Source organism: Fundulus heteroclitus, chromosome 18 (assembly GCF_011125445.2).
Source record: "Fundulus heteroclitus isolate FHET01 chromosome 18, MU-UCD_Fhet_4.1, whole genome shotgun sequence".
Taxonomy (NCBI): domain Eukaryota; kingdom Metazoa; phylum Chordata; class Actinopteri; order Cyprinodontiformes; family Fundulidae; genus Fundulus; species Fundulus heteroclitus.
In genome coordinates this window covers 26,482,429-26,503,102 of record NC_046378.1, presented here as the reverse complement: position 1 = coordinate 26,503,102, position 20,674 = coordinate 26,482,429, and the positions used below count along the sequence as shown (strand labels likewise).

The window sequence follows — 20,674 nt, the reverse complement described above, 5'->3', positions numbered from 1 at the left end:
TTAGAAAACACCTTATCAGTAAATAAGAGTCCACCTGTGAGGAAGTAAATCTCAGTGTTAATTGAGCTGTTCTGCGAAGGCCCTCAGCGATATATTAGAGAACATTACTGAACAAGTGGAGTGGTTCAAGTCCAGACCCAAATACAATTAAGAATCTGACACAACTTGAAAATTCCTTTTTATCCAATCTGATTGAGCTTAGGCTGTTGTGCAGAGGAAAATGGAAAGATATAAAAAGAACAACAAAACCAACCTATAAAGTATTATAGATACAAACAACCAATGCCTTGAGAACATTGCTGAAAATACACAGTATTAATTGATATGAGATGTATAAAGTGACAGCCAAAGCTAATTTTAGGGTTTTTCTGTATAGAAGTGTGTCTGTAAACACCTGGATTCAAGCACCTGTGAGTGTTTGAGAGTGTGCTTGTGTATGTAAGGAATAAGCAGTGTATAGAATATGCTTCTTGAGAAATATATAATGTTGATTTGTCAAATGGATTTACACTATCTTCATTTTTGAATTTATAAAAAAGGTTAAAGCCTGTAAAGCAGGGGTTACCAACATGGTGCCCATGGGCACCAGGTAGCCCCCAAGGACCACATGTGGTGCCCTCAACCCATTCTAAAACTAGCACAGCCCTCCACTGAGCTGCATTTAAAATGTTATTTTAGTCTGTTGCTCTATTTTAATAATCACACTTGCATTTATATAGATTTAAAAATGACAATATCTGAAAAAAGAGCATTTTAAAATATGTTTATTGGTGAGCCCTTCGTGTGACACAGTACCGATGAAGTAGCTCTCAGTTTCAAAAAGGTCTCTGACCCCTGCTGTAATGTATGAAACATTAATGAATGATTAAGTTTCTAATTGAATGCAATAAATAGTTAAATAATCCAGTGAAAATGGAAACTTGTAGGGTCCAAATCAGTGCTGTAATTTAGTATCTTCAATATTGCAATGGTACTTTTAGTTGAAAACGTTTTAGGTCAAACAGGTTTTACTCCTATTAAAAGACTTGCAGCTATCACGTTGCTCATGCTTAAACATTCAGCAGGAAACGTCTTCATGGTTCTTTAAACTGTGGTGCCCCTGGGTTGACTTGCCCTGCCTCTGGTACTCAGAAGAAAATGTGTTTTCTGTTATAAAGTAGGCAATGGAGAACCTGGTAAACAATGCTGGTAGCAACTGGCCCTCTGATAAGTTTACCTTTTACATTAAAACTTGGATCTCAGAATAACATGAAACGCAACTGTGATCCAGTTCCAATTTCAGTTCGGTAATTGTTGTGTTTAGTGACCAGATCGACTACAATTAACAATACAAAATAAAATATTTCTCTGCATTTTGTAAATTCAAACACTGTTGCAACATGTTTATTAAAATAAGCTGTATGAACAAAATTCCCAGATGTCCAAATAAACAACTTAGGTATGGTTTTATTTCACCATTATATTCATGTCAAACTTTTTGAGACAAGTCTAATTTTCAAGAGTGACTTCTTTATACTTTGACAGTCATATTGGATTTTGAGATACGGGTTGGTAAGAACATCTGCTCAGTTGTCTTTGTTTCAATTTCTAGAGACTTTTAGAAACTTCAATCTTGGATGTCATATTCTGATTAAAGAATGTTTCAAACCACATCCTTAATCAAATAATACAGAGCCAATGGAAGGGTTGTTCTTTATATCACATACTTAAAACGTCCAAGAGCTGTTGTATACAGTTTTAGAATATCTTCTTCTTGGGTTAACAAATAACTATTTGGCCCATTATCACCATCAGTCGATAAGGAATGTGAATCATGCTAAACAACAACAATTTTAATAAACAAAGACACAATCAATTATCAAAAATGCCTTAATCAAAAGGACTTTTTTTGTTTTTTTGTAAAAATGGCCAAACTTGGAGAACTTCAAACACGTGAATAAAAAAAGATAAGATAGTTTAATTTTAATTATTATTTTTGCTCTTCTTGATTATTTCTTTATGATTATTATTTTGCTCCTCTTTTTGATTATTTCTTTATGATTATGGATTATAGCCAAATAAATAAACAAAATTCAGTTTAAAAAAAAACAAAAAACAAAAAAAACAACAACATCAAAAAAAACATCGCGTTTCGCAGCTTGTGGCATCTGGGCTTCGGCGCTGCATTTGCTGTTTTTCCGGTTTTATTCTGAAAAGCCCCACCCGGAAGTAGTCGATTCAACGCAAGTAGCATGAGCTAACGTTACAGCTTGCTCGTTTGACAACATCCTCTGTCTTATCTGTCAGAGCCCAAACATGTAAGGGTAAATTTCGTTGCGATAACTGAGTCCACCGCAGACTGTTTGTTGAAGGCAGTGAAATGGTTGCAGCGAGTCCGACATAAGAGGAAAAAAAAAAACGGAAACGGCTAATTTGCTAACAGACATATTCATGTGCGTTTTGGGTTTTTTAGCGTCGTATCGCTAGTTTGTCGCCAGTATGGACCTGTAGCTAAAGTAGAGTTTTCTTTCGTACGGTTTCTGTTCGTTTATTTTCGCGACTTGGTGTTTAATTTGGGCTCCAAAATAAGGAAGTGAGCTCGCACACCCTGCAGGCCTTCATGTGTGTTTTGTTTTCTGCTTTGAAACATCGTTGAAAGTCTGTGTGTGGGGGAGAGAGAGTCCCTTTTAGCTCGCTAACAAGTCAGCAGCAGCAACTTTGATGAGCTAAGAGTTGCCGCAACCCGGCCGTTATAATGAGTTTCTTTAGTTTTGGACAAAGCGCAGAAATCGATGTTGTCCTCAACGACGCCGAAACGAGGAAGAAGGTTGAACACAAGACCGAAGATGGGAAGAAAGACAAATACTTCCTTTTCTACGACGGCGAGACGGTCAGCGGGAAGGTGAACGTGACGCTGAAGAACCCCGGGAAGAGGCTGGAGCATCACGGCATCAAAATCGAGTTTGTCGGCCAAATAGGTGGGTTTGAAGTGTTAGTCATGCAGGGCAACACATGACCCCGAACTAGTCCCCCCTCCACCCACTGCTCCACTGTTTAAACATTATCCATAAAGGACGGGGTTCATTTCAAAGATATGTGTATCTGTTTGTTTCTGTTGATTCTGTTAAAAGGCAAGCAAAGCATCTCCAGCAACTCTGCCTTTTGGATTTATTCCAGGTTTTTGACACATTAACAAACTCAGGCTTCAAAGCGTTGCACTGAGAGACCACTACCAGCTTTGCAAATCAAGAGACTGAAATATTTGACCATGTTCTTGGTAAAGTAGCCAAAAACATGGTCAGACTAGCGGGATTGCGTCAATTTTAAAGTTTCATAGTGACAGGCGGTGAGATGTATTTAAATCTGGTGCCGTTTTAATGCACAATAAGGATTCTGAGCCAGTGAGTTGCAGGTCGAGTTGTATGTTTAGGATCTTCGTCCTTCTGAAAGATTAACCTCCGTCCATATTCGAATCTTTCAGATTTTATAAAATCTTTATCTTTTTTTTATTCAGGTTTGCCCTGTTAGGTCCATCCATTGTGCCTCTGACCAGAACATCGTCAAAAAAAAAAGTGCTCCCATCACCATATTTCACTAAGCGGTTCTTATTTACTTCACTTTCCATGACACATAGTGCTTTGTACATAGGCCAAAAACGTTGGTGCCGTCTGACCAAAGCATCTTCTTCCCCCCCTGCTCGCTTTGTCCCTTTCATTGCCAGCGGGAAACTTCAAGCGGGACTTCTTATAGCGTCGGTTGTCTTCTTCGACTCTTTCCTTAAGGTCAGATTTCTACTGTAAACGGATCCTGCCATCGTAGCTCTGGATCTTTGCAGCTCCTCCAGAGTTACCATCTCTGCCTCACTGACCCGTGCGCTCTTCACCCAGCCTTGTCAGTTTAGGTGGGCGGTTATTGTTCTGGCAATCGTGCCATACGTTAGATGCGACAGTGCCTCAACAGGACGATTCGATTTTGAAACAATGTTGTTCCCCGCAACCGACCCCTGCTGTGAGATTCTCCACATCTTTAGCCTTGTGCAGTCTGATGCTGTTTGTTCACAACCGAGGCCTTCACTTGGACAGCTGTATTTATGCTGCGATGACATTAAACACAGACGGACGGACGGACAAGTTAGACACTTTGGAAGGCATTTAGTGACTTTGCATTGGCATAATAAACGAGTCCAAATGCAAATATATGAGTAAAAATGTCAAACCGTGCTTCACCTCCATTCTGCTTCACGATTTTGCACCATTAATAATAGTGGTCTACTACATAAAATCTGGTAAAGTCCTAGGGGAATGGCTACTTTTGAAGGGGACTGTAAAAATACAAAATACAACATGTATAAAAATCCCAACATAAATAACTTGTAAAACTGTTCTCCCTGTCGAACTGAGCAAAGGTGGCAGCCCAAATCTGAATCTAGGAAGTAGTACAGAGAGGCGGACGACGCTTATTTCTGGAGTTTGTCCTACATATTGTGGTGCAAAACACCTGAATGGTGCTTCATCATGCTAACAAGTTGATGTAAATCATGGCACAGTTGGGAGGTTTGTCCCAAATCACCGGCCGTAATTTAACAAAGTGTCAAAAGTCTTAGAAGCAGAAAGCATCAGAGGACCGGGGCGGTAGCAAACCCGCCTGCTTTAGATAAAAAAAAAACTAGTTATTTGGATATTTAGTAATAACAATAGTGTATAATTTTAGCACATTTAGTATTACAGACAGGAATTTTGTCTTTATGCAGCTGGATTGATGGTAATTTCAATCTGTAAGAAAAATCCAGACTTCAGTTGGACAGACTTGGAAAGCTGTCGGCTAAAAGTGGCCGTTAAAAGGTTTTCTACAGATGTGCATAAAATAATTTTGAGGTTGGAGGAAAAAAGTGTCAGTCTCATGGCTGAATTTTCTATTGTCCCTGAATTGATACAGGTCTGTATGACCTAGAGCCGGGGGATTTGGACAGAATGAATATTACCATATTTTTTTCCTGTAGTGTTGAATTTCATCCGTAGTTACAGTGTACAGTTTCAAATTAACAATCCAGTTTGTAAACCCAGATTCCACATCCTCCGTACTTGCTCCGTTCACATCCGACCCACGGAGCAACTACGTTATGTTGATTAATGGACCGGCGTTTCTGCGTTCACAGTCAAATTATGGGACAATTACAGTTTTCTCGTCCGTTCTGGTCAAGCTCCACAATTCTAATTGCAGCAAACAGAAAAAAGAACACCAACAACATCCAATTTGTTGTAGTTAAATAGCGTAAATATAGAATGTTAACCATAAATTAAAGACTTTTTCACATTCACAGTAAAACTAGCTGTTTTATCTAAACATTGGGTGCAAAGCGCTCTTTTTGCACCAAATCAGGAAGTAGATTAGTCATTTCAACATTCAATTTAAAACGTGGCAGTCTTCTCCAGATAGATTTGCTCTCTGCTTGTAATGACCTGCTCTCCTCTGGCTTACAGGGGACTTATTCCTTCATAAAGACCTTTACAGTTTGAGTTTTTCTTTGAAATGTAGTCATTTTGGTCTCCTGCTTCAGTATCTACACTCTCTATTGTCTCTATTTTCTGTGTAATTCAGCGCATTTTGCCCTTCTGTCATTAACATTGTATTTCTAATGCAAACGTTTTTTTTTCCAGAGCTGTATTACGACAGAGGAAACCATCATGAATTTGTTTCCTTGGTAAAGGATCTCGCAAGACCCGGTGAAATAACCCAGTCGCAGACCTTTGACTTTGAGTTCACGCACGTTGAGAAACCCTACGAGTCGTACACAGGCCAGAATGTCAAGCTACGGTAGGTTTGATCATTCACTCTGCTTTATAGGTAGTGTCATGGGTTAAAGGTTGACTGGAACTTGTGACCGCTGATGCTGTCTTTATACCGCTGACTGTGGGCACATTTATAGATTGGATGTAATAGTATGTTTACATGTTCAGGTACTTCCTGCGCGCCACGGTGATAAGAAGATTAAATGACATAAGTAAAGAGATGGACATCGTGGTCCACACACTGAGCACCTACCCTGAACTCAACTCCTCCATCAAGATGGAAGTTGGAATCGAGGATTGCCTTCATATTGAGTTTGAGTACAACAAATCCAAGTAAGATGCGTTGAGATGTAATGCTTTATTTTTCAGACACTCTTCTTTTTTTTTTTTTTACCGTAAGACCTGTCATTAGCCATGGTATTTTATGCTTTTATTTTAACATATGCATAAAGAAAACCCAATGACAAGCACTCAGCCCATTGAATCCTTAGATGTTTTTACTTACTAATCAGGATCATATGAAAGAAAAACATGAAGTAGGGCTGCTTTATTTTGATAAGAAATAATGAGTTATATTTCTGCATTCGAGGTTTTAAAATGTGGTGAATATGTTTCCCGCCAAAAAATTGTATTTAAAATTCAATTCCTCATTAGTGTCCATGTTTAGTGGTGGAAATCAGCTCCCTCCACTGGTCAAATGCAGGTAAATTAGTGAAGTGGCTGTTAAGTTTGATCAATTAAATCAAATTTTATTTATATAACGTCAATTCACGACACGTGTCATCTGAAGGCACTTTATAAAGTCAAATTCAATCAAATCATCCAGACAGATTGGTCAAAAAGTTTCCAGTCTTAGGAAACCCAGCAGATTGCATCAAGTCTTGACAAGCAGCATTCACTCCTCCTAAAAGAGTGTAGAGCCACAGGGACAGTTGTCTGCATTGTCCATGGCTTTGCAGCAATCCCTCATACTGAGCATGCATGAAGCGACAGTGGAGAGGAAAACTCCCCTTTAACAGGAAGGAAAACCTCCAGCAGAACCAGGTCGGTGTGAACGGTCATCTGCCTCGACCGACTGGGGGTTAGAAAAGACAGAGCAGAGACACAAAAAGCACAGAAGCACACATTGATCCAGGAATCTAAAATAGGAGAAATGTGATCTCTGTTTTTAATTTTCATCAGAACTCTTGCTGCAGCGTTTTGGATCAGCTTGAAGACTTTGAACTGCATTTTGTGGACTTCCTGATAGTAAAGAATTGCAGTAGTCCAGCCTTGAAGTAACAAATGCATGGACTAGTTTTTCAGCAAGACTCCTGGAGAAAATGTTTCTAATTTTGCCAATAGTCTGGGGTTGAATAAAGGAAACCTGTTTAATGTGGATTTAAATGGCATTTCTTAGTCAAAACTAACGCCAATTTAACGCCATCCAGTGGTGATTATTATTAAGTGATTGGAAGTTTATTTTTTAAGGACTCTTGAACAGAAGAAGTGCTTTGAGTTTCTACAACATAATGCTGTTCAGAGCCAAAAAGAAACTCTTCTTAGCCAAATAAACAAACGAGGCACATCAGAACAAAGAGGTAGCAAGCTCGCGTTAGCCATGCTGTGTTCTGTTGTTCTCAGAAACCAGTAACAGTTTCCTCAGTAACAATTTCTGGAGTAGCTCAATATCCAATACGGCTGCCACGATTAAAAAGATACAAAAACTAGTGAAAGTTGCAGCAATAAACTCTTTATTTGAACTTCTGAGTGTTTATATCTCATTAATTCAACAGCATTACATGCTATTCATCGTCTATTTGAGAACGTGTTCCTTTAGTTTCCTATAATGGGAAAGAAGAGACTTTGAGGTTGATATTTGAATCTCACCACAAAACATGTAAATATAAAATAAGAACATTTAATTAAAGATGTTGAACAAATAATTTTTTTGTGTTTTCTAATCGTCAAAAGCAATCCCTACAGACTTGAGTCCTTTCTCAGCTAATGGGATTGCTTCTGCTCCGTTTATTAGGAGGCGTCCTTAAACAGTGTAAAGCCAAAATAAGTAATTAATAACGAAAGTAGATCCTCCCTCGTATTCCAATTTTTTGATCACTGTCCGTTGTTTTGTGGCAGATACCATCTGAAGGATGTGATTGTGGGAAAAATCTATTTCCTGCTGGTGAGGATTAAAATCAAGCACATGGAGATCGACATCATCAAACGCGAGACGACTGGCACCGGCCCGAGCGTCTACCACGAAAACGACACTATCGCAAAGTACGAGATCATGGACGGAGCGCCTGTTAGAGGTAAAGATCCCTTATGTGGAGTAACCTCTGATTAGTTTAAGGCCTAAAGCAAACCTGCCTCACACGGTGTGCTTTCATCTTTCAGGGGAATCTATTCCTATCCGATTATTTCTGGCCGGTTACGATCTGACTCCGACCATGCGAGACATCAACAAGAAGTTCTCTGTGCGCTACTACCTGAATTTGGTATTGATAGACGAGGAGGAGAGACGCTACTTCAAACAACAGGTAAAAAAAAAAAAAAAGTGAAGTGGCTCAGTCAGAAAAAACAAACGATACTCCCAGCTTTTGTTTTTGAGAACAATTATGATCAAGTCAGACATTTAAACTGGCAAAAAAAAAAAGGGAAGTAATAAAACACCTTTTTATGTCGGTTTAATTGGGGCTGGAGTTTGGCTTTACAGTAGTTAACCTCTGGTGGTTCACACGCCGCTTTTATTTCCTGTTGAGCTTAAAATAAAGAAACATTGACCCCCAACAGTACAGCCGTTCCACCACACGGACGCAGAGTGAATGATAAAACGGAACTCCCACAGTCCATTAACTTTTCAACCCATGCCAACGAAAGGGAGCCCTTCACTCACGCCGATCAATACGGACCGCTGGTTTGTCGGAGCGCTCACAACGCCCTGATACAGTCTGCAGGGGCAACAAAAACGGGCCGATGGAGCCGTTTATAAGTGCTGCATTGAGCGACACCCTGCAGGGGTTTGGAAAGTGGATGTTTATACCAGGGATTAGGGCTGAACGATTTTGGAAAATAATCTAATTGCAATTTTTTTTTTTCTTAATATTGCGATTTAATGTGATTTATTATTTTTTTTTTTCAGTTTAATTTATCATGTCTTTTTAAACATATACAAACAACAAATCATTTTGTTTCCTCGCTGTGCAGATTAGTTGCTTAAAGACCCACAGCATCTAAACTCAGAGCAGAAATTATTGCGTTCTGCCTACAATATATTTCAACCAAAATTGCAATTTTGACTTTTCTCTGCATTAACCACAAGCAACAAAAATGGCCTCTGGATAAAGACGTTTGTAAACAAGGACTATTTAAAACAAGAACTTTTAATGTTTTTATAAATCAGAATATTGTTCAAGAGAACAGCTTTTAGTTGATTTGGACATCAATCTTTTGTTGAACATAAAGTGCAACCAACAAGCAAGTCTATGTATTAAACTGATTGACCTGTACTTAATGCTATGTATGATTATATAAACTCTAAAACAAGTAATAAAATTAGATTATCTCACTGCTGCAACTGTCTTCCCTTCCATGTGGAGGCAAACCCACTTTAAACATTTTACCAACACCTAATGGACGCGTCTAATTCCCTAATTGTTACATAGCCAAAAATTGCAGACCTCTGCGATTTGGAAATTGCGTTTTTCTAAATCGCGATTATATTGAAAATGCAATTAATTGTTCAGCCCTACCAGGGATGCTAGGCAGGTTGGGATAAATGTGGGAAAATTGAGAAGGGAAAAAGCTTTAGTTTCCAAACTAATTGTTCAATTAATTTGTTTGTCCTTTCATGTTGTGTATATACTGCACTTCTTTCATCTGTTGATCAATTTATCCATCCATCCCATCAGAGCTTTAATCATGTTCCATTTAAACCCTGAATACCTTTACAAATATCAGCTCTTGGTAATATTTTACGTTTAAACATTGAATCTGGAGTAGCGTGGGAGTAAAGCATTTAGGGACCCCGTTAAACTGCGACAGAGCCGCCGCATGTGGTCTGTGAGGACGGCCACGGTGACGCGTCGTCGCAGCTCCACCTTCTCTGCGGCGTTTAGCGGACATGCCCACGCAGCCTTTGCTGAGGATGCTCCGACTCGTGCTTAAATCACAGCCGCCAGCATCCCGATGCATAAAACATGAGACTGCATCACAATAAAGGTTGACCCCCCCCTCCTCTGCGGGTCAGGGGGGGGACGTGCTTGTGAAAGTGATGTAAAAATAGGTCCAGAGACATCTCTGGTGTCTGTTTCTGGATTGGATTCCAGAGACGCAACATTGTACTGTTGGTATTTATGCAGGCTGGGTGGTGTAATTATGTTGTTTTTTTTCCCAGCTCTTGAAAAATGGGCGTTTTGGCTCCTGACCGAGCAGCGATAATTGTTAATCTCTGCTTCTGATGCTGTATAGATTCTGTATAAAAACTAATCCCCTGATGTGTGAAATGTTGCTGTTAGATCCTGATTCCAGAAATGTGTGGTGCAGTTTGTAAACAGAAACAACCATGTTGTTGCAGCAGCAAAAGCAATTTTCTTAAAATTTGAACATGTAAACTTAAAAAAAAAAATAGAAGATATACATTTAACTACAGAAGTTTCTCTGTTTGAAGAAGAGGATGTTGGATGTTCTTAACTAAAAAGAAAAGCCATAATTTCAGAAACAGTAAAACAGTGGTAGTATATTCTTACCTCTCTGTTGCATTACTTTTTTTTTTTTTTTTTTTATGGACATGATGGGTTGTTTTAGTGTGAAAATTAATACTCTGTCTTTCTTGCTAACAAAGGTGTGCGATGTTAAAATATTAGATCAGGAAAAATTTGATTCTGCCAAAACAGATGGATCTGGATGTCGTCTGCATGCATTCATGAGTTGATATTTGTTTTTCTTCAGCTTCACAAAGGCTTTCTTGCAAACGGGGCTCTTTACCCAAACAGTCTTGTGTTTTTTTGGAGCACACATATTTCTTTAAATCACACGGAACAAAAGAAGCTGCTTTGGGAAGAAAAGGCCAAGGGGGATGAATCTTTTTGCAAGGCACTGTAGATGGAGTTAAACGCAGAGCGAGACCTGTTAGAAGCTCCAAAGACCCCGGACATGATCCTAAATACAAAGCCAGAGCTCTAGTGGACGGGTTTAGATCTATGGGTATTAGAATGGCTGAGTCAAGGTCCAGAGCTTAGTCTAATTAAGAGTCTGCAGCAAGACTTGGGGAATTGCCGTTTACCGTTGCTCTCGATCCAAGTTTCAACTGTTTTGCAAATAAAGAATTAGCCAGCCTTTAGCTTCTAGACCGTCAAAGCTGGAACAGACTCTCCCCAGAAAGAGCTGCTGCTCTAATTGCAGAAAAATGTGGCTCTGCAAGGCGTTGATTCTGGGTGCCTCAATACAGATGCACTACGCACTTTTCAGATACCATTTAAGCCATGTTCCATTTCAGATATGCACCACTTGCTGTTCTATCACATGAATGCCTGCTTGAACACATTGAGATGTGTGGAATGGGTCAGTTGCTTTGACAGGGCACTGTACTTAGGGAAAGTGCTTTCTACTATTAGCTGTGCTTATTTTTGCCCACCTCTACAAGTAAACTATTGTTTTCTACTCTGTACATATTGTGACTAATATACTGAACGCTACTTGTGAGGAGATAAACAAGTAAAACCGTTGATCCTTGTTGGTCCATTAAACACTCATGTTGGGGCATAAAGAGAATTACGATCAGGCTTAAATCTCCAAATCTTTTGTTTATGTCCACCCTGGCAGGAAATCACACTGTGGAGGAAAGGAGACGTGGTGAGGAAAAGCATGTCCCACCAGGCCGCCATCGCCTCGCAGAGGTTCGAGGGTTCGGCCGCGTCGGAGAGCGCCCTGGAACAGGCCGCCAAGGAGGAGAGCGGGTAAAGCCGCCGCCGCCCTCCTGGCGCGGCTCGCCCGGCATCTGCACCGGGGCGGATGATTACCTGACAACTGTGCAAACATCTGGCGAGGCAGCTGTCTCACCCGTAGCCGTGCTGGTAAAGCAAAGTAATAAGGGAGGAAAAACAAAACAAAAAAAACCCCGTGCACACTAATACCGTGCGTGAACTATAAAACAGTTTGCATGAGGCGTTCAGGGTGGCTCCAGGCTCCTTCCTCACACGTGCTTTTTATTATTTTCTGTACAGGAATCAAACTAATCACCTGTCGCAGTGTCTGCTGTGTAAGATCACACACACACAAAAAAAAAAAAGATTTCATTTTTACGCCTTGTTCATTATGCTCTAATACTTTTTGGATACATTGGGTTTTTTTTCCCTTTTTCTTTGCTTTAAAGTGAATTTTCAACCAAGCGAGTCTCTGACATTCCATGTCGAATGAATGAATGAATTCCCGTAAGGTCTAAAAACGAAAACGACGACAAAAAAAAAAAAAAAAAAAAAAAAGAGAGAATCAACTTTGCACTGCTTGATCTCGCTGAACACGTTTTCCTTTTTTGCACAAAGCGCATCGGAAACTGGAATCTCTTGGTCCCTTTTGGGCAAGAGCTCTGAAGTATTATACCAATTTTTTTTTTTTTTTTTTTGGTTTTTCTAATCTGTAAATAAAACCAGTCAAACCTGTTAACCTGTTCCAGCTTGTTTAGGTTGACTATCCCGTTCACAGAGCTACAGATTGACCTTGTCATGTCCATGTGTGCTTTACCTCGGCATTCCAGTGGTGTTTCGGAGAAGTGTTTGTATTAGGGTCCGACCGTACGGAGTCATCTGTATCCTCCTCATTAGAGACTTGAAAGTTGTGCCTATGTGTATTAAGCTAATGAAAATCTTCCTGCCTCTAACATGATTTTAGTCTTTTAACCAGAGAAAAATTACAGTAGAACTATCTATCTTTTGCAAAATGCTTATCGATTACTCCTCATTCCCAAACGTCCAATAAATTGATGCCAAATGGAAAATTCCTGCGTGTATGTGTGTGTTTTTTTTTGCATAATTGAGTGACTTTATTAATATGGTTCAGAATGCAAAATGGAAGTGCTAAATACACAAGCTTTATGGCAAGCTGTCTTTATCTTTAATCAAACATCGCTTTTCAATTCCTAACTACATTCCACTAGTCTGACAGTCCTCATCCTACTTCAGTATTTTTCTGCACCACTTTAGGCACTCCGACCAATGGGAGGGGAGGGAGTTGAGCGCTTGCATTGTGGAGAGGCCGTGAGTTGCCGGGTTTGAATCCCACGGACTGCCACTCTTGAGATCCTGAGCAAAACCGTTAGCCCCAGATTGCTCGCTGGGTGCCACACAGTTGCAGCCCATCGCTTCCCTAGGAGATGCGTTAAATACAGAAGACAAATTTTTATTAGGCTGTATGTTCCAATGACAAAATAAATATGATTTTAACTCTTTTTGCCAAATAGCAGCATTTTAACCAACTAGTAGGAACAGATCTAAGACTAAGCCAAAGTGCTGCACAAGTTGCACAAAAGTCCCAACTAATAGCTTCATTGATGACTAGTCAACTGCATTCACCGGCCACTCCATTAGGTACGCTTGTTTTAATTGCTTGTCAATGCAAATGGTGATCAAGCTAACCACATGGCAGCCACTGTCAGGGTTCCCACGGGTCCTTGAAATCCTTGAAAGTTTGTGAATCTGAAAAAATAAATTCAAGGCCCTTGAAAGTTCTTGAAAACAGCCAAAAAAAACACCTTGTCCTTGAAAGTCCTTGAATTTTTTTGTGGGGTTGAAAGTTCACATGGATGACGACTCGTGTCATTATTTTACTACCACACGGTCTTTTAAAATTATGTTGATTCCGCAGGCTTTTAATTTGCAAAAGTACGTTTGCTCTTCTTTGTTAGTTGGTAGGCTACGGTTTAGGCCTACGTGCGTCCAAGGTTACATTCTCGCAGTGTTGCCAACTCAGCGACTTTGTCGCTATATTTAGCGACTTTTCAGGGTCAAAGTCAAAAACTAGCTTAATCAAAGATGAAAGTAAAACAAATTGATATAATTTTGAACATCTCAATGCTGCACTTTTTTCCATAAAATTCCATGAAACGGTAGGCTAATGTACATCTTATATGTAATGTAGTATGGCCATGTACTGTGGATATAAATGTAGGCTATGAATATGATCAATATCAATGTAGGCTATAAATCCATAAGTCCACTTTCTTGCATTGCTTCTGACCCAACAACTTATATGCCGTTTAGTCTTTTATTGAATTTGCATTGTATTAAAATATGATAACCTATTCAGCGGTCACAGTAGGTAAATGCCGCCACGTGTGGTCCTTGAATTTGAGGAAATTGGTCCTGGAAAGTCCTTGAAAGGTCCTTGAATTTGATGTTCACCAAGGTGTGGGAACCCTGCACTGTGTTTCCGCATGTCAATTAGGTGACAAAAAAAATCATAACAGGAATAGGAAATTGATTAGCTTTGAGTGACTTTGAACTTGGCATGGTTGTTGGTGCCACACTGGTTGGTCTGAAATACTCGGTCCTGTGTTTCAGATTTTCGCACATCCATTTCACGCGTTTACAGGGAACATTTTAAGGAAAAAGGGAGTTCTAGCAAGGTGTACCTAACAAACTAACTAGTGACTCTGTCCAACTACTTTACTAGTTTGGTTCATTAAAATATTGCATGTTTAACTTTTTGTGGAAGAGGTGAAAACAATGGTTGGGGGGGGAGTATAGCCCCCTGAGTACTTTCAACCCAATGATTTTGGCCCACAGTTTGACATTGTGGCCATTCTGTTGAATCAAAAATCTCACAGGCTTGGAATTTTCTTTTTTTATGAGGCGCTTTGGCTTTTGGGGCCTGCAAGCAAGCTACCAATCAAAGGTTGCTGTAGTTGGCAAACCCCGCTTCTTGTTTTTTGAACTGGTTCAGCAAAATGTTGTACCAGTGACCGGTTAAATGTAGTCTCATGTTTATTCAGTGAAAACGATTGATATCAAAGGTATCAGATATTTATGCAACCAGCTTGCCGTAGACCCCAGACAAGCCCAAGGACATGCGGCTGCTGTTTGTGGATGAATGAAGGTTCCTCGTGTTTCTGTTAAACAGATTTAGAAAGGATTTCGAGACACCGCAACGGCGCGGTGGTGTTATCATAGTGTCGGCTGGTATTACTGTCTGATCTGCGCGCTGACATTCAGGTTATTAAATCTTAATGCTGGGAGACAAAGGGGTTGCTGGATAATGTAGAGGAGGAACTGTGCTCCGACGGAACAATGCACCGGAGAGTCTTAGCCCCGCTTTGAATTCGTCTCGTCATGAAACCGTGCCAAGCCTGACGAGCAGATGTGCGCTGATCGGACCGCTCTTTAAAAAGAGATGAGATAGCGCTGCCGTCCAATGAAAAGCTGTATTCTCAATCTCACTGGTCCCAGTGAAAAACGCTTTCAATTTTATGAAAATGTACACAGCTTTGGTTTAATAGCTCTGGATATTTTATTTAAAAAAAAAAAAATCATAGGCTTTTTCTACAATAAAAACTAGTATTTAGCTTGAATCCAACTAAATAAATCTCATACAAATTTTATATCCATCCATCTTTATTCTTAACAGAGATGGGGTCAGGGGGTTAGACCCTGGACAGATTGACAACTCGTTCACAGGACGTCACAGTGTCAAACCACCTTGCACACTCCCACCTAAGGCCACAACATCCATAAAGTCAGAGTACCTGGAGAAAAACTTACACATGCAGGGTGAAAACATGCCGTAAGGCTGGCAATTTCTCCTGGGAGGCACCAGTGCTGCAAAACCGCATGCCTTTTCTAAAAATTCCTTTCTGCAAATGTAACATTGTGTCACTACTCATGTAGTGCAAAATGCCATTCTACTCCTGGACTCATATTTTTAATTGTTTAATTGAACTTGTACAACTTCCGTCTGGTCGCAGGTCCTATAGGAGAAAAACCTTGCCGTCACGCTCACAAACAAGACGCCAGGATTTGACCTCTTGTGTTTGAGACGGAGGCTGACCCTGAACACAGAGGGGGGATCTCTGCCTTGGCACAGCGAGCACAGCAATCGGATTAGGGAGATCAGTGGGCTTTCCTGGAGCCGGGCCTGGTGACCGGGCCCCAGCTCCTGGGGGCTTAGCTGAAAAAGCATCAGCAAGCCCCGCCACCATGGGCCCGCCACCTGCGGGGAGCGACGTCCAAAACAGGTGTCCGGGAAGGGCAGGGGCCTGGGCAGCCAGGTTCCTGGCTTCATAATCAGTTTTCAGAGCAAAATCACTGAAATCTATTATTCCAATGTTAAAATACATTTGCAGATCGTCTCTCCTTGAGAAAAAAAAAACAGGGATTGTATGAGTAAAGAGAAATTTGTCACTCTTTATTAACATGAAGCTGGTCAGAACGTGTTGCACGAAGAACCAAAAGTTCCACAGATGCCGCTTTTTTTTTTCTCTATTTAAAAATGCATAGCTGCAAAAAAAAAAAAAGAAGCGAGTCGCCTTCCCTGATGTAATCGTACTCAACTTGCTGCAGTCATTGCTGCATTTTTCATCATCACGTCCTGTCGTGCAAACAACAGACGCATAATGTAGACCACCATTGTGCAAGGAAGCCCTTAGCTTTCTCGACGCGGCGCACAAAGTCTGTGCACCACTTTTAATACTTGCCTTATTTTCTCATCTGATGGTTAGCGCAAAAACCCGTTTCCTGAGTGCGTTGGCAACAAAACAAAGTCAAACGCCTGTAACGCTCCCGCTCAGTTCGCTTCATACACTGCTGTACATAAATGATGACAAATAAGACGAATACGGGTGCATCTACAATAAAAAACGAACATCCGAGGAAAAAAAACCTAATATTTCAGTCATTTAATTCTGAATACATGCACTCAGGCTGTGGCTCCTTTACATGAATGACTGTATCAGTGATGCGGCATGGAGGTGTGGCCTGGCTGAGGTATTAAAGGACTAACAGCTCACGTTTGGTTGGACTGGCTACACCCCCCCCCCCCCCCCCCCCCCTTCCACTCAACAGTCTACAACGTGTTTGAGCACAGCGCTCTGAACAACCAGTCTCTTTTACAGAAAAAAACATGTTGATGTTTGCCCTCCTTAAAGTGGGTTTCAATGGCTGCCTGCCTGCTGCCATGTTTAGCAGCTTCCTCCACGTCTGTGTAGGCCACAACAATAATTAGCGCACATACTGTGTAGTTAGTGGACATGCTTTTAAGTGGGCCAACATTTCTGCATTAATAATAATGATGTAGTATTACCGTTTTTTTATATCTTTTTTTTTAAGATACTGAAAGTTAGCTCTAAGCAGTAATCATCAAAACCGGTGGCGTTATCCTGTGAATGCATCTTTTGACTTCTATTATACAACTCATTCCTGCAAAAAAAGCTCCAAAAAGGTAAACTTGGGCCATAAGAAACAAATTTATAGTTCTACACCATAAAATCTTTTTTTTCCAACTGGTACATTTCACGGCCAAGGATGTCACTGCGCGTCGAGGTCCCACGATCTTCACAGCGGCTCCTTGTCCTCCAGACTCAAGATGAAGTCAAACTCTTCTACAGAAAAAAAATAAAAATTAAATGAAAATATTCCAAGCAGCTTGGGGCTATCAAATAAAACACAGTGACCGGTTGTTACTGACCTGAGGTGAGGGGCTGAACGGAGAGCCTGGCCCTGGTGAACAGAGCCACGTCCTTCAGAGGTCCTCCGTTGGCACGGTGCTGGAGGTGGTACTTCTTCAGCTCCGAAAGAGGAAGAAACCTCTTCATCCTTCTTTGAAACTGGACGTCTACCTGAGGAACCAGGAACCCGAGCTCGGGTGTTAAACGTGACCTTTAACAAAGAGCCACTGAACGGACCATGTTTTTTCAATTTACCATGCTCCACTTGGGGCTGTCTGGCTTGCTGCTCGCGTCGTAGTGGACGTCTTTCTTGTCGAACTGAGTGTGGTCCACATAGGCCTCCTTCACAATCTGATCCAGGAAACACAGAGGAGCATCAAAACGTCAGCGCACACCTCCGGAATACGCTGCAAAAATAGAGCTAAAAATAAGAAAATATTTCTTGAAATGAGAGTATTTTTCTTTGATTTGAGCAGGTTAAATAAGATTATTTGCCAATGGAATAAGATCTTTACACTTAAAATAGGAACAATTCATCTCCATCATCTTATAAGTGCAGTATATCTAATTATCTTATTTTAGGGGTAAAGATGCACATTCCATTGGCAAATAATCTTATTTACCTGCTCAAATCCAGGAGAAATACATTAATTTCAAGAAAATTTGACTTATCTTTAGTTCTCTTTTGCAGTGTAGCGCGTAATTGTGAAGCGGAGGGAAAGCGGCACATGATTTACAAAGTTTGACAAATAAAAGTCCAACAGGTGAGGCGTTTATTCGTATGCAGCCAGTCTCGGGTATTGCAGCGTGTTTTCTTCCAGGGTCATCCTGTGACGACGAATAGCAACAATTTCCCCACCCGAGCTGTAGGGATCTGCAGCTCCTCCGGGGTTAACCCTCCAGAATCTGCATTTTTTTTTAAATCTCTCAAGCCTTCAGGGAAGAGCTGTTTTTATTCTGAGATTAAATTACACTCACATAGATTCTTTTATTTAGCAGTACAGGAGACAAAGGGGTGGTAAACGACTGCTGCCCTTTTTCAGATTTTTAGCTGTAAAAGATTTTTAAAAACCTAGTATAACAATCCTTCCACTTCACAATTATGCAGTACTTTGAATGCGTTTGCTGGATGCAACATTTCTGCTTTTACCGTGTGAACAGGGACTCACTTTCATGATCCCTGCGACCCCGGGCTCCTTACAGTTGCTGTGATAGAAGAACGCCCGCTGTCCCTCTTTCATCTGCCTCATGAAGTTCCGCGCCTGAAGGCAATGAGAAGTTTTCCTCTTTTCCGTCACAGAGTGCGCATAATTCAAGCCGCTGCCACAACGCGAGCCGGCTCGTGGACCTATACCTGATAGTTGCGGACGCCGTCCCAGCAGCCGGTCTGATCGGGCAGGGCCTTCAGGTCCTCGATGCCGAACTGCAGAAGGAAGCATGGCGATCATACGCGCTGCAGGCCAGGACTGTCACTGTTTTCACATGAGAGGATGATCCTGCTTTCTGTACCTTCACGTCAATGCCGTTTTCAAAGCGGCTCTCGGGCTCCGACTTCATCAGCCAGTGGGTGAACACCGGAGGTCCCGCAGACTCAGAGGCCTCTCCAGCTTTCGCAACAGGAGCTGCAGCTTTCCTCTTCCTGTCGGCTGCAGAAGTCCCCTCACTGTCATCGATTTTGCCTGCAATGTTGGAAAATGTGATAACTAACCATGCGGTGACACATCCAAGACCAAAAGCAATAACAGAAATTTAATGTTCATTTTTTTTTTATGCTGCTGTCAAGCATAGGAAGGCGTGGCCAGTGGGTATTGATGGGTTTACAAATGGCACAAGCATAAATAAATGAATGATTTTTTTTGTGTATTATTATTATTATTGTTCATATAAAACATGCATATATAGCTGTGGGCTGGGGGGCCAAGCCTGGAATGGGACAAAAAGTCATACTGTGCAAATGCATTTACTTGCCTGATTTTGGAGATCTTTTACTCACTCGGGCTCTTTTCTTGGGAGGCATTGTTGTTTCAAATTTTAGATAACCTAAAGAAAATAAGTTTATTATTATTTTTATTAAGAAATTTCCACTCTTTGGTAAATCAGAAATTGTGATAAACACAATTTGGGAGATCTAAAAAAATAATCCGCATCACCGAGGCTGACGATCTGAAAACTGAGACAAAAAAAGTTGAACTTTTTCATTTTGCCTTTACTGGGATTTTGCTCTCCGCTGTTAAAGTGTTAGTCTGGTAAGGTTATGCTGTGTAAAGTTGTATTCCAGTCCTCTGCAAAGCGTTTAAAAAGCTGTGCTTGCCAACTGCAACATTTTAGTTGTAGGATTGTAGAATTTTACATAAATCACGTGGAACAACGCAACACGCACGGTGTCAACTGAGAACTACATGCTCCTAAATGCATGCTTCAAGGTAAAAACCAAAACTCGTGTAATACACAGAGCTTACTGTCATACCTTCAGAGACAGCCAGGCCTTCATATCCCGCGAAAAGCTCACAACACGTGACGTCAACAAAATGCTGTTTCTGACGCTGGCCGGTAAGGTAAAGTTGCGTTCAATATTAATGGGAAAACTGAGTTTAAGACTTTGATACTAATAATATTAAACTCATAAAACTCGATTATTTTTCTACCACAAGACATTCCATTTCTTCTTCTTCTTCTTCTTATTATTATTATTATTCTTATTATTATTATTATTATTATATTTTTTAAACAAAATTCATTAAATATTAGTTTTTGTGGATTGCACGCCTGGCCTATAAATCTGATTTTGATGATTGTTGATTAAATTGTGCACACTATTGATAGCCAGCTTGACTGCTGAAAAGATCTCTGACGATTCAGTAAGAGTTCCAACTTTCCGAGGCACTTTAAATGCATCAGTAAACCGGTCTTTCGCTCGTTTTTTTTTTTTGGAACATGTTGAAGATTCTTAGTCATCCAGGTCATGATCTTCTGAACGTTTCGACATCTTATCTTTGTCTCTGTCTGGTGGCTCCCACTTGAGAAGAATGCACCCTAATCCTATTGGCTGCGTTCAGTATCTTATTCAAGTTTGATTATTTACTATTCGTATTCATCATATAAATAACTAGTCATCATTATACAAGACACAATCATTTTTTGTAATTTACCAAAGTGTAGGAGGGGAGCGCTTGAGGAAGGACGATCAAATGTATTGAAAATGCATTACCCAGCATCCCAGCCGCGGTAGCGGGTGCGCTTGATTGTTCAGCCGGGGAGGCAACCGCTGCGA

At 40.6% G+C, this 20,674-nt stretch overlaps 2 protein-coding genes across 3 annotated transcripts; one reads left to right on the top strand and one right to left on the bottom strand.

Annotated features, from left to right (window-relative positions):
- Positions 1 to 2,204: 2,204 nt before the first annotated feature.
- On the top strand, positions 2,205 to 12,744 carry LOC105939719 (vacuolar protein sorting-associated protein 26B-like). The gene is made up of 6 exons (XM_012881990.3): positions 2,205 to 2,957; positions 5,637 to 5,793; positions 5,937 to 6,101; positions 7,887 to 8,062; positions 8,148 to 8,290; positions 11,574 to 12,744. Exons 1-6 carry the CDS (start codon positions 2,735 to 2,737, stop codon positions 11,709 to 11,711), a joined length of 1,002 nt encoding a protein of 333 aa, XP_012737444.1. The 5' UTR covers positions 2,205 to 2,734; the 3' UTR covers positions 11,712 to 12,744.
- A 4,389-nt stretch (positions 12,745 to 17,133) lies between these two features.
- LOC105939721 (thymocyte nuclear protein 1) lies at positions 17,134 to 20,071 on the bottom strand. 2 transcript variants are annotated; one of them, XM_021308337.2, is made up of 8 exons: positions 19,863 to 20,071; positions 19,372 to 19,443; positions 18,913 to 19,082; positions 18,758 to 18,826; positions 18,573 to 18,665; positions 17,659 to 17,754; positions 17,424 to 17,574; positions 17,134 to 17,337 (listed from the first exon to the last, which is right to left on the bottom strand). In XM_021308337.2, the coding sequence occupies exons 2-8, from the start codon at positions 19,418 to 19,420 to the stop codon at positions 17,291 to 17,293; spliced, it is 675 nt and encodes a 224-aa protein (XP_021164012.2). In that variant the 5' UTR covers positions 19,421 to 19,443; positions 19,863 to 20,071; the 3' UTR covers positions 17,134 to 17,290. The 2 variants fall into 2 exon arrangements, with proteins under 2 accessions (XP_021164012.2, XP_012737446.2); XM_012881992.3 differs by having other exon boundaries at positions 19,871 to 20,070.
- Between the last annotated feature and the right edge of the window lie 603 nt (positions 20,072 to 20,674).